General features: G+C 39.8%; 1 protein-coding gene and 1 non-coding gene across 2 annotated transcripts in view; both read right to left on the reverse strand.

Moving 5' to 3' along the window:
- Positions 1 to 3,135: 3,135 nt before the first annotated feature.
- TRNAT-AGU (transfer RNA threonine (anticodon AGU)) lies at positions 3,136 to 3,210 on the reverse strand. Its single transcript has one exon. It is a non-coding gene; the product is annotated as a tRNA-Thr (tRNA).
- Positions 3,211 to 5,551: 2,341 nt separating this feature from the next.
- SVEP1 (sushi, von Willebrand factor type A, EGF and pentraxin domain containing 1) overlaps positions 5,552 to 12,091 on the reverse strand; it is a 136,854-nt gene continuing 130,314 nt past the window's right edge. Inside the window, exons 48-50 of the mRNA XM_060236533.1 lie at positions 7,784 to 7,879; positions 6,512 to 6,605; positions 5,552 to 5,603 (exon numbers count right to left, since the gene is read on the reverse strand). Of these exons, the coding sequence (XP_060092516.1) occupies positions 5,573 to 5,603; positions 6,512 to 6,605; positions 7,784 to 7,879 (221 nt within the window). The 3' untranslated portion in view covers positions 5,552 to 5,572. The remainder of the gene's footprint in view (positions 5,604 to 6,511; positions 6,606 to 7,783; positions 7,880 to 12,091) is intronic.

The following is a 12,091-nucleotide window of genomic DNA, read 5'->3' on the forward strand; positions in this document are numbered from 1 at the left end:
AACTGCATCATGATATAATCTTAGATTTGGAAGCTGAAATCCTCCCCTCTCTTTAGCATCTGTTAAAATTTTCATCTTGATCCTTCGTTTTTTCCCAGCCCATACAAATTCTGAGATCTTCCTTTGCCATTTATTAAATTGTTTACTATCTTTCACAATCTGAATAGTTTGAAATAAGTACATTATTCTTGGCAAAATGTTCATCTTAATTGCAGCAATCCTACCCAACAAAGACAGATTAAGTCTATTCCATTTCAGCATGTCTTCATCCATCTTTCGCCGTAACTTTTCATAATTATTTTTGTACAAATCAATATTCTTCATTGTTATTTCTAATCCTAAATATTTAACTTTAGAGGTAACTTCACATCCCGTCAAACTCTGCAATTCTTTCTGTTTATTTAGTTGCATATTTTTACATAGAAATTTCGATTTTTCTTTATTTATATAAAGTCCTGCTGTTTCTCCATATTCTTTTATCTTAGCTAGCAACAAAGGTATCACTTGTATCGGATTTTCAGTTATAAACACAATATCGTCCGCAAATGCTCTATATTTATAAGAGAATATCTAACAAATACCCACTTGTTTACATCCAGGGATCATGGTGGTTTAAAAGTGGAATTTGTAGATGTTCAAGGTGAACGACTTTAGATAGATCTAATTTGTACAAGAGCTAGTACATAGTTCTTCCATGGGTTCTAACTGCCTGACAGGAGAAACACCCAACATACAAGAGCTATACATTTTGTTGGAGATAACATAACTCTCAAATGAATTGTTTATAATTTGCAGGCGGTCCTGAGATCTAAAACTCTATAGCTGATATACAGATTGCTATCATTTAAGTGAGTTGAAGCTTGTCAGGTAACCATGTGGGAGACAAAAGGCTGGAATAACCTGTAGTAGTAGCTTTGGTGTAGGTGTTATTGGAAGGTCCCACATCCTGCCAGAGCTGCTGAAGACATTCATGGCCAGGGTCTGCAATCGAGCATGAATGATTTAAAAACACACACACTAGAATTAAATGGGGTGCAACTTTATTTACAATGTAAAGTGCATCACATGGAAATTTTAAAAACACACAGCAAGCAGTGACATAAATGACAGTACATTATTTGCATGTAAAAGTTAATTTTTAAATTTAACTAAATCCTCTGAGCAACCTAATTTTAGTAGTGTTGTTCTGGAGGGTTTCTCTCTGGGTCAACGACCTTTGTAAAACGGGACGCCTATGAACACCTAAGACTAAAATCAGGTCATCTGGCTTCCAGTTCCCACTCAAATATTCTCCTATATTCTCCTGCTTTCCAGAAGAAAACTGGGGTTGGGGTTTTGGTGGGTTTTTCCCCTCAAAATACAGCTCTTTGAGACACAATAAAGCTCTTCCTGTCATAAAGAGGAAAAATGTGTAATGTTCAAACACAATAAAATTGGGCAACTTAAAACCGAGGTGCATATATATATATATATATATATATATATATATAATCACTTGTATATATAATCAATTGTCCTTCTCCTTTCATGAAATCGCCTCACATTATGTGACAAGATTCTATATAACTGTAATCCCTCATCAAGCTGCACACATGATTAGCAAGGTGTGAGAGAAAAACCAATCATCATCAACCATATTAATGATATATTTTCCGGCACTATGTGAACTGTGCAGCCTGAATTGCAGTTCCAGTGTGGATTATGTCATGGAGACTGTTAACCTGCTGCCGTAACAACAGGAGCAGATAATTAAAAAAAGAACAGAGTCACGAGACAGTAACTTCGCTGGACTTGCAACACACAGCCTATTAGTAGTGTTTTCACTGTTACCTTCTCAATGTTTACTGACTAAATAGGCAAGCAAGGTTAACATCTGTTTTGCATTCTGCAGGAAACTGGTGAGCATCTCCTAGATTCACATTTCCATTCTGTTCTTTTCCTCTAGTTTCCATTAAAAATAGCCAGGCGGAAGAATTCAAGGGTCTGCCATTTTTTATCTTTTTTCTTCTGTAGTTTTCATAACCATTAAAAAACCCTTATTTAATAATGTTGTCTGTCTGTATACATGCATGTGTGTGTGCATGAGAGAGGGAAAGAACCTAGTTATGCCTAAAAGGGAACAGGGACAAGTAAACAATGAGATCACACAATCCAAAGTGATTTCATTCCGTTTTTTAAATAAAGCTCACTGACAACAACAAAAAAATGGTGTTTCCACACTAAGGCTGCTGATAGTTAAGCAATGCTCCTCTGCAACCAGCATTACTGTGGTTCTACATACTGACCTTTTAAAAAAATGAACAGGCCAGAACTCTTGTTTACTTTGCACATGTTTGAGGGTTGATTTAGCATATAACAAGTGGGTGATAATTCCACCTCTTATTTTTTCACCTCTAAAGACATGCAAAAATGGAGTTTTGTAAAGTAACTCTACAATTAAAAAAAAGTATAAGAGATTTGCGGCCTGAAAGCTTTATTCAAAAATAGTTCATGCCCTACTTTAAGAATTTCCACTACAGACTCACTTATGGATATTGTTTCCAGACACTGTCTCTAAGCAAATGGATGAAGTTGCAGCGGCTAATCGCGACTGCAAAATTTGTTATTTATCTATAGTTATGAATTATGTTAATATAATGCAACATCACATCATAATGTAATGTAATATTACATTAATCCATTTTTGGTTGTGCTATTGTGAGTTTTTTTCTTTAATGGCCAATGATAATATCAGGAGAAGCCATTTTTCAGGAGGTGGAGATGCAGACACATAAAGCAACCTGTAAAAACAGTATCACCAGCAGCTACAAAAATATCTGTATGTCATGGTTCTCCTCTGAGGCATGGTTCTATGCCAGTCCTCACACATATAAAGATTATGCTGCTTTAGTATTTAAAAGCTGAATCCCCCTCCCCGCATGAATAAACACTTGAAAAACATAAGAGGACAACAGAGAGAATACAGGAATGCAATCTGTGTGGTAGAGGGGTCACCCAGTTGAACATATGAAGCTGCCTTATACTGAATCAGACCCTTGGTCCATCAAAGTCAGTATTGTCTACTCAGACTGGCAGTGGCTCTCCAGTGTCTGAAGCTGAGGTTTTTCACACCTACTTGCCTGGACCCTTTTTAGTTGGAGATGCCGGGGATTGAACCTGGGACCTTCTGCTTACTAAGCAGATGCTCTACCACTGAGCTACCATCCCTCCCCAGATATTGTAGGAGAAATTATCAATATTCATGCAGGAAAGTCAAAGGCTTGAAAGAAGTAAAGAAAATATCTTCACCAGATGCTTCTCAAATCTCCCTCTGTTTCCCATCACCTTCTTTTAATTTTAGCATAAATTGCAGTTTTAAAGAACTCTGGTGATGAGTAGTACCATACTTGATCACACCTCATTTTTATTCTTTTGGATCATTAGGATAGAGAAATATATCAGTCATAGAATTTTCAATGGGAAGTGCCAAACGCTATATGGTATATAACCAGCCAGTATCATAGTGCCCCTGTATAAATCTCTATGGTGTGGCCTGATTTGGAATACTGTATACAGTTCTAGTCACCGCACCTCAAAAAAAAAGATGTTAGAGCACTGGAAAAGCACCTAAAATGATTAAGGGGATGGAACACTTTCTCTATAATGAAAGGTTAAAGAGGCTGGGGCTCCCTAGCATAAGGAAATTATGACTGAGGAGTGACATGATACAGGTTAACAAAATTATGCAAGGGATAGAGAAGGTAGAGAAAGAAGCACTTTTCTCCCTTTCTCACAATACACGACCTTGCAGGCACTAAATGAAATTGATAATTAGTAGGTTTAGAACAGATAAAAGGAAATATTTCTTTACTCAAAGAGTAATTAACATGTCGAATTCACTGCTGCAGTGCTTCAAAGGGGGGCACTGAATAAATATATGGACTAAAGGTCCATCAGTGGCTATTAGCCACAAGGTATGGACGGAACACACTATCTGGGGCAGTGATGCTCTGTATTCTTGGTGCAATAGTGGGAGGGCTTCAGGAGTTCTGGCCCCACTGGTGAACCTCCTCCTGATGACACCTGGGATTTGGCCACTATGTGACACAGTGTTGGACTGGATGGGCTATTGCTTGATAAAGCACGGCTTCTCTTATGTTCTTATGGTATGTTGAACTGGATCCTTACTGTACATGCTTTCAGAAATAAGTATGTTTAGCACAGGTGCCTGAGAAAGAGCTATGTATAATACTTTAACCCATGAAAATTTACAGATGGTTGACATCTTTGTAAGCTTTGCCTGGAAATGGGAAAGCATACACAAGAAATACTAATGTGCAGAAAAGCCTAATTTCTGCCTGTCTTCATAAACATGGCAACTACAATTTTGATTTATTTCATCTCGGAATCTAAACAGTACATCAATGTGTGTGTGTGTGTGTGTGTTTGTTTAAAAACAAAATCTATTACACCAATAATATCTATAGTATAACAGGCCATCTGCATTCAGGAAAGGGGATTAGATAGATTAATGGATAGTCCATCAGTGGCTATCAGAAGCACTACATTAAGAGGCACTAAACCTCTGAATCCCACAATCAGGAGGAAACAAGAGGGGAAGGTATCGGCCTCTCTGCCTGTTGTTGGCCCTTCAGAGGAACTGGTTGGCTATAGTGTGAGAGAGGATGCTGGACTCAATGGCTTCTGGAGTTCTGGCCCTGCTGGTGGACCTCCTGATGGCACCTGGGTTTTGGCCACTGTGTGACACAAAGTGTTGGACTGGATGGGTCCTTGCCTGATCCAACATGGCTTCTCTTATGTTCTTATGACCACTGGTCTGATCCAGCAGGGCTCTTATATTTTTGGTCTAGCTCCTTATTAATGTACTCACAGGTGTCTCTAGTTAGCCTCTCATGCTGGCAGCTCTCCTACATGTGAATAGATGTGTGCACCCAATCACATACTTGGTCCCACGGTGGTTAGTAGCCAGAGATATAAATATCTCTTAAATAGTTCCAAGTGGTTGAGGGAGATTTAGATTCATGCCTCTCCCATATAGCATGGGCAAAACTACTTTAGACTTTCTGGGAATATATGGGGAATCTGTCAGTCTTACACACACCAGTATGCATGTGGGGGAATCTTTGGATCACAGCCAGCTCACTGAAGAGTTCTGCACACAGACAAAGTGTTTTCTCCTTAACAATGGCTGAAATGTGGTGACCCAGCAGCCTTGAAATCTCAGCATCTTGCTTAGATAACACTGGGCAGGTTTTATCCAGGAATTTGCATTACTGAAAAAGATACCAAGGTTTGTAGCTTTTTGCACCCCCCCCCATCAGCAGACAACAGTATTTGTACATTTGTGTATGTATTAACAGCAGCCTGTACAGCATAAATGGTATAGTTCTGGATGTGGAAAAAGGTGGTTCCTTCAAAATAAAAAAGTATAAGAAAATATAATACAAAATTAAAAAAACTATTAAAAAACAACTTCTTAAAAAGCAAAACCCATTGGATTTGATTTTACAATGCCTGGCATAAGGAGGCTCACGGGATCCGAATGAGATCGTTCACAGCAGTTGCTCTGACGTTAGAAGTGGTAGAATCCAGTTTTTCTTTTCCTAGATCAATACCCAGGCAAAACAAAACAAAAGGAACAAAATAAAGCCAATTATTTGCTGCAGGTAATTAAGCGCAAGTACCAAGTGGTCTACTGTATCAGGAAGACTTCTGCCCTGATTCACTTAGAGTATTGACTCTCATATTTAGACTTTCCTGGTTATGTTGTTCCCTCCTGTTTGAGGAAATGCTGTGCTATGCATGATTCCCAATGCATAAAATCCTCATCTAACAAGCCAGGTTATTTGTAGTAGGCAGTAGAAAAATGTTTTAAATAAACAGCAGTAAACAAATAAGAACTGTGCAGCAGGAGTGTGTGGAGATAGCATTTGCTTCCCCCTCTTTTCACCAAGTAACTGGCAATATTGTCTGAGCAGGTTAGGACTTAATGGGCATAACCTGGGCAATTTTCAGCATTGTGAACCATATGGACACTAGCTTGGGTGCTGCAGGAATGGATTTATGGATTCAGGTTGGTGTATATTAATGTTCATGTTGTTCCATATAGCTTTAAAGTGGGGTCATTTTGTGGGGGAGCGTCTTGAATTGGGCTGCTTTGTGTTTTGTTCTGCAAGCTGCCCTGTAGGCCAGCTTGAATCATTGTGAGCTTCTTTCAAAGGTCTTTACTTGGGAGATGTCCCCAAACCCCACAGCAAAGAAAGGAGGCTTTATTGCTCCTCTTCTTAAAAATTCAGAAAAAACAGACATTTGACTGGGAGCCTGGTATGCTTTTCATTGCCATTCTTTAAAATACCCCATATTAATTACTAGAAATTCATACACACACAGTGTGGACATTAGGACACCATGAAAATAGTGGTGTATTTTGAAGTAGACAGAGAACAGAATGGGAGTAAAAATGCTTTTCTTTTTAAAATAAAAAATCAACCATGAGAAATGGAATCCTTACCTAGAGCAGTCATGTCCAGTCCATGGTGAAGTGCAGTGGCACCGATTGGGTCGTACACATTTCCCACCATTTAAGCATGGAGACTGGCAGACAGCTACCATAAAAGACCATAGATGCACATTACCACGGCAAGCTCTTCAGAACTAATAACAATTCAAACTGAGTGATTTTCTTCAGCAAACAAGCGTTCATCTGATATTACTGAATGATTATAGCTACTTTTTTTTTTTTTAAAAAAAAGATGAACTCCATACTGCTGAGACTGTCAGAATTAACTGTTTTTAGAAAACATGCTTCTAGTCCTCAAGATGGATTTTAAAAAAATTACCAGTACCATCCTAAGCAGGTTTCATACGATTCCTACTCAACTCTATTCAATGGGGCTTCCTCTTAGAAAAACGTTCTTAGGACTGCACTGTAAATTCTCATGATCTGAGATGGAGGGCCTGTGTGCATGTGGGTGTTTGTGGAAAGCTTCCAGAAGCCAGTCAGAGGTCTGTCTTCCTTCACATGGACACAAGACCTATTTTTCTGCTCCATTCTCCCCTTACATCCTTTTCCCTAGTGTCTCATGGTCCTGTCCTTGTTCTTCCTTTGTATTTTAATACCATTTTCTACTGATTCCTGATGGAGGCAAAACATCAGGGAAGTGTCACTTTCCATGAGGATGACGAGCTCAGCTGCATCTGCAGATTGTTGGACATTGCACAATTATTGCAATAAGCAACTGCAAGTGAATCTGTTTGTCCACGCAGGAAAATCTAGTTGTGAAAGATTGCTGACTTGCAATGATAGTGAAAGATCCCAACATGTTTGGATGTAAGCCAGACCTCTTTTTGTTTCTTCAAAAGGGAAAATGGATATGCACCATGACCTACTGACAACTAAGGATGGATCTGCTCATACAAAATAGGGCTTATTCTTGTCTCAACTGTGCTCCTTCACCATGCAGGTTGAGAAACAATACTGGAAGGGATTTCCATGTGCCTGTTACTACAATAGGTCTAAAACAGGGGTGAAGAACTCATTTGTTATGGGGGTCAGATCTGACATAAATGACATGAAAAAGTTATCAGTGTAAAGAACAGCTTGTAACTGAACTATAAGAGACAAACATTGATGCAAAGCAGTCTGACTCGGTACGGAGTGTCCACATAGCAATGAAATCATGAGTGAGCAGGGCTACAGTGATCATTTCAAACAGATGCCTGACAATTTGCTAGATGCTGCTGCTGCTTGATTTGTGGTACGTTCTAGGTTACCCAGACTTACCCTGGTGGCAGCGTGATCCAGTCCAGCCAGCTGTGCAATTGCATTGATACGGAGCCACACAATGACCTCCATTCAGACAATGCAGGATGCAAATTGCTAAACAGAGCGGCGAGAAAAAAATTAGAGAAATGAAATAAATACAAGGACAGTACTTCTCAGACTTTAATAAATCATATATCTCCCCATTTTGATTTAAAGTTTTCTGTGGACTCGTCCTATCCTCCTTTTCCAGTTCTTGTCACATGCTGAGCTTTATCATAGTGTGCAATGCATGACAACCAATGTTCCCTCTAAGCTGTGGAGTCTTGTGAGCAAAAATTCTACTTTGTGAGCTACTGGCTATTGTGAGCTTGAGCTATTGCATAAATTAGTTTGCTCCAGGGTCATTTTTCCTGAGCTAAGGCAAAAATGTGTAAACCAAAGGCTAAAAAACTGTGAGCTAGCTCACACCAACTCAGCTTAGAGGGAACACTGATGACAACCTGTGCTTGCCTCACTGAAGCCTTGGTCCTCTTGTGGTTTCAAAACAAATACATTGAGAATGCTATCAGGCTTTTAAAAAAGCAAATTTAAATAAAATGTTTAATTCCTTTGTACGTGACTGAAAAATAGGGTCTGGTGGGTAGATGATTCCACAGGACCACAACTCCAATGTTCCTGACTCAAGATCTAATTCATGTTACTCCTTGAGTAGAACTAGAGATAGTGAAAAACCTTCTGATTGGTTAATCACTTCTAGACACAGACTACTTGCACTAGCATGGGAAGGCCCTGTAAAACCTTTCAGAGCTATTCATAAAAAAGGACTAAAAGGAAGATCACACACGAACAAAGCTGAATCTGTGTTCATCTGAAAACTACCATTGACTGTTATTTAGTATATTTCTAGTATATAATATTGGTATGTTTCTATGAGTTCTTGCTGGGCTTTTTCTACAATAAAGCCCTGTGTGAAACAATGGTGATACCAGGGGGTATGGCCTAATATGCAAATGAGTTCCTGCTGGGCTTTTTCTACAAAAAAAAGCCCTGACTGGAATGATATAAAGTAAAATGCTCAGCCTCAGAGTGGTTTGGGTTTTTTTGCTTTGTTTTTGTTTTTGCTTGTGATGAGAGGGTGAGAGAAAGGAAAAGGAACCTGTGGATAGTTTATCTGATAGGTCTACAAAGAGACTTGTACAACACTGTAAATCAGCATGTGTCACAACAGGCTTCAGAGAACTGGGAATAAAAGGGCACAAAAAGGCCTTCAATATCTGAAAGGGCATTCTGAAAACAGACCACTTCAGAATTTAATAAGCTGGATAAAGTTCTCTGCATACAGTATGTTCCTCATGAGAGCACCACAAGGCTGATTCACTCAGAGAACCAACCCCCTGAGGCTGACAGATAATTTCTTCCCTGTCAGCTATTGCCGCCAACATGTACTGCAAGGTAGCTGTGGATATGGTGCCACCACCATGTGCTGAATTCTCTCACGACCAGTGTTTAAGAATGCAAATTCGACCCAAACAAACAAAAAACCTGGACACATATCTACAAGTCATTGCTCATTTGGCTGAATGCTACTATGACCTGTGGCCTGACCCCCCAGTATCCACAGCATTACAGACCTTACAAGTCATGGTATAGGTAGGTAGGCAGGTTTAAACCTTCTTTGTAGGACATTCCTACTGCAGGGAAGTATGAATTTTGATGTATTTAAGCAGGGTTGTGTTCTTTTGCATATAAAAGAAAACTGCGATGTGAACTGAAGTGACAGAACACAGTGCCCCAGAGCATAAAAAAGTAGTTGATGTCTAAGATGACACTAAGGTAAGGAAATGAGCCATGACATTTCAAATGCAGAACCTGACTCTTTCAAAGAAAAGACACATGCCATGGGTAATCAAAGAATATATAAGTCTGAAGAATTTTAGTTATATTCCACTTTTCTCCCCAGTGGGGAACTCAAAATCGCCTGCAGCCTTGTCCTCCCCTCCTCTGTTTCATTCTCACACCAACAACCCTGCAAGGTAGTTTAGGCTGAGAGAGAAAGCGATTGGCTGAAAGTCACCAAAGCAGAGTGGGGATTTGAGCCTGCATCTCTCCCATCTGTAGGCATCTGTCTCTCAGCTGAAATTCCCCTTTCTCTCCTAAGCTGCTGTGTCTGAGAAAGAAAAAATGGTTTTGCTCTGGTTTTTGTAAACTGAATTCTAGGCTAATAATACTAGGCCATAGCAATTGCAGACTTGCAAATGTCTTTACACCGGTTTATGACAGGTGCATGGTGTGCTTTTGGGGAAAAGAGAACAAACAAAAGTCATTATTTGGGGGGAGGGAATAATGCCCAGCCACCTCAGAGACAATACATGTGCACAGGGGATTTGAGAGTGGTCTGTTTGTGCTCCGAGATCACCCCACTGTTGCTGCCTTTGATAAGTACATGAAATAGGGCTGGGAAGAGTGGAGGATTTAGGAGACATTTATTCAGTCAGTCATTTGTGGTATTTATCAGCTGTCCTTCTGCCCAATATAATCTAATTAAAAATAAAACAATGGTTTTTATTATTAGATGTCATCATGCACATTCTGGAGAATGATTCTGGAAAATACCCCTTGTTAATAAATACGAGTAGATCTTTTTAGGACTGCTTTCCTAATGTGCTATGCTAGAATTATTATTCTGCTATACAAAAGCAATGTCTTTTAACTCTTGTTAGGCATATTTGGGACAGGGGTACCAACTTTTAAACTGGTCCTTCTAGCTTTCCCTTTAGCATCCCATTGATTAGCAGCGAATAGTTGGTGATGCCACATCCCTCCATGCTCTGAAACCTTTCAACTGCCCTTTTCCACTCACTGAACATCTATTAAAGAGACAGTATATCCCTCCTCCAGGGTTACCAGTTCTGGGTTGGGAAATTCCTGAAGATTTTGGGGGTGGAGTCCTGGGAGGGTGGGGATGGGAGAGGGGCGGGACTTCAACAGGGTATAATGCCATGGAGTCCACCTTCCAAAGCATCCATTTTCTCCAGAGGAACTGTCGTCCGGAGATAAACTGTAATCCCAGGAGATCACCAGTCACCACCTGGAGGTTGTCAACCCTACCCCATCCAGTTGGCAACCTAAATTCTGGATTAGGAATTTAGATGAAGAAAGGGGTTAAGGTTTTGTTTTGAAATGCTTCTTTATATCCTTAAAGTCCATAAAAGTAAGATGCAAAAGTCCAGACTGGTTTGGTGTAGTGGTTAAGCTGGTTTGGTGTAGTGGTTAAGTGTGCAGACTCTTATCTGGGAGAACCGGGTTTGATTCCCCACTCCTCCACTTGCACCTGCTAGCATGGCCTTGGGTCAGCCATAGCTCTGGCAGAGGTTGTCCTTGAAAGGGCAGCTGCTGTGAGAGCCCTCTCCAGCCCCACCCACCTCACAGGGTGACTGTTGTGGGGGAGGAAGGTAAAGGAGATTGTGAGCCGCTCTGAGACTCTTCGGAGTGGAGGGCGGGATATAAATCCAATATCATCATCATCATCATCTTCTTCTTCTTCTTCTTCTTCTTCTTCTTCTTCTTCTTCTTCTTCTTCTTCTTCTTCTTCTTCTTCTTCTTCTTCTTCTTCTTCTTCTTCTTCTTCTTCTTCTTCTTCTTCTTCTTCTTCTTCTTCTTCTTCTTCTTCTTCTTCTTCTTCTTCTTCTTCTTCTTCTTCTTCTTCTTCTTCTTCTTCTTCTTCTTCTTCTTCTTCTTCTTCTTCTTCTTCTTCTTCTTCTTCTTCTTCTTCTTCTTCTTCTTCTTCTTCTTCTTCTTCTTCTTCTTCTTCTTCTTCTTCTTCTTCTTCTTCTTCTTCTTCTTCTTCTTCTTCTGACATCATTAACTGCAAATGCATTACAGACCTTCATTTAAAGGGTGTTTTTACACTGACAGTTTGTGACTCTCTATCACCGCATTGGAAACTAACCTTTTACATTACCTAACGTTCTCACAGCTGTTTTGCATCGTTGCTGCCCGATGCATCTACATTTGTTTAGGTGAGATGAGTTCTGGTGCTGCTGCTGCAACATTTTTCTCAAAACTAGTTTTGATCCGGTCATTCTCCTACAGGCGTTTCAAACTTGTTTTGTAGAAGTTTTCATGCGTTTTAAAAGACCCCTCCAACAGCCACAAGATGCAGTAATTTGCATGAGAACTGACAGCACTTGAAATTTTTACACATCATTGCTTGCCTCATCTTGCAATTTAAATGTGTATTGTTTTGCGGTGTTGACACCATTTCCAAGCAATAGTATATGTTTAACTAAGCACTGGTATTCCAGCTGCCCTCTGATCAGACCCCCC

The sequence above is a fragment of the Heteronotia binoei genome, chromosome 4 (assembly GCF_032191835.1).
Source record: "Heteronotia binoei isolate CCM8104 ecotype False Entrance Well chromosome 4, APGP_CSIRO_Hbin_v1, whole genome shotgun sequence".
In the NCBI taxonomy this organism is placed as follows: domain Eukaryota; kingdom Metazoa; phylum Chordata; class Lepidosauria; order Squamata; family Gekkonidae; genus Heteronotia; species Heteronotia binoei.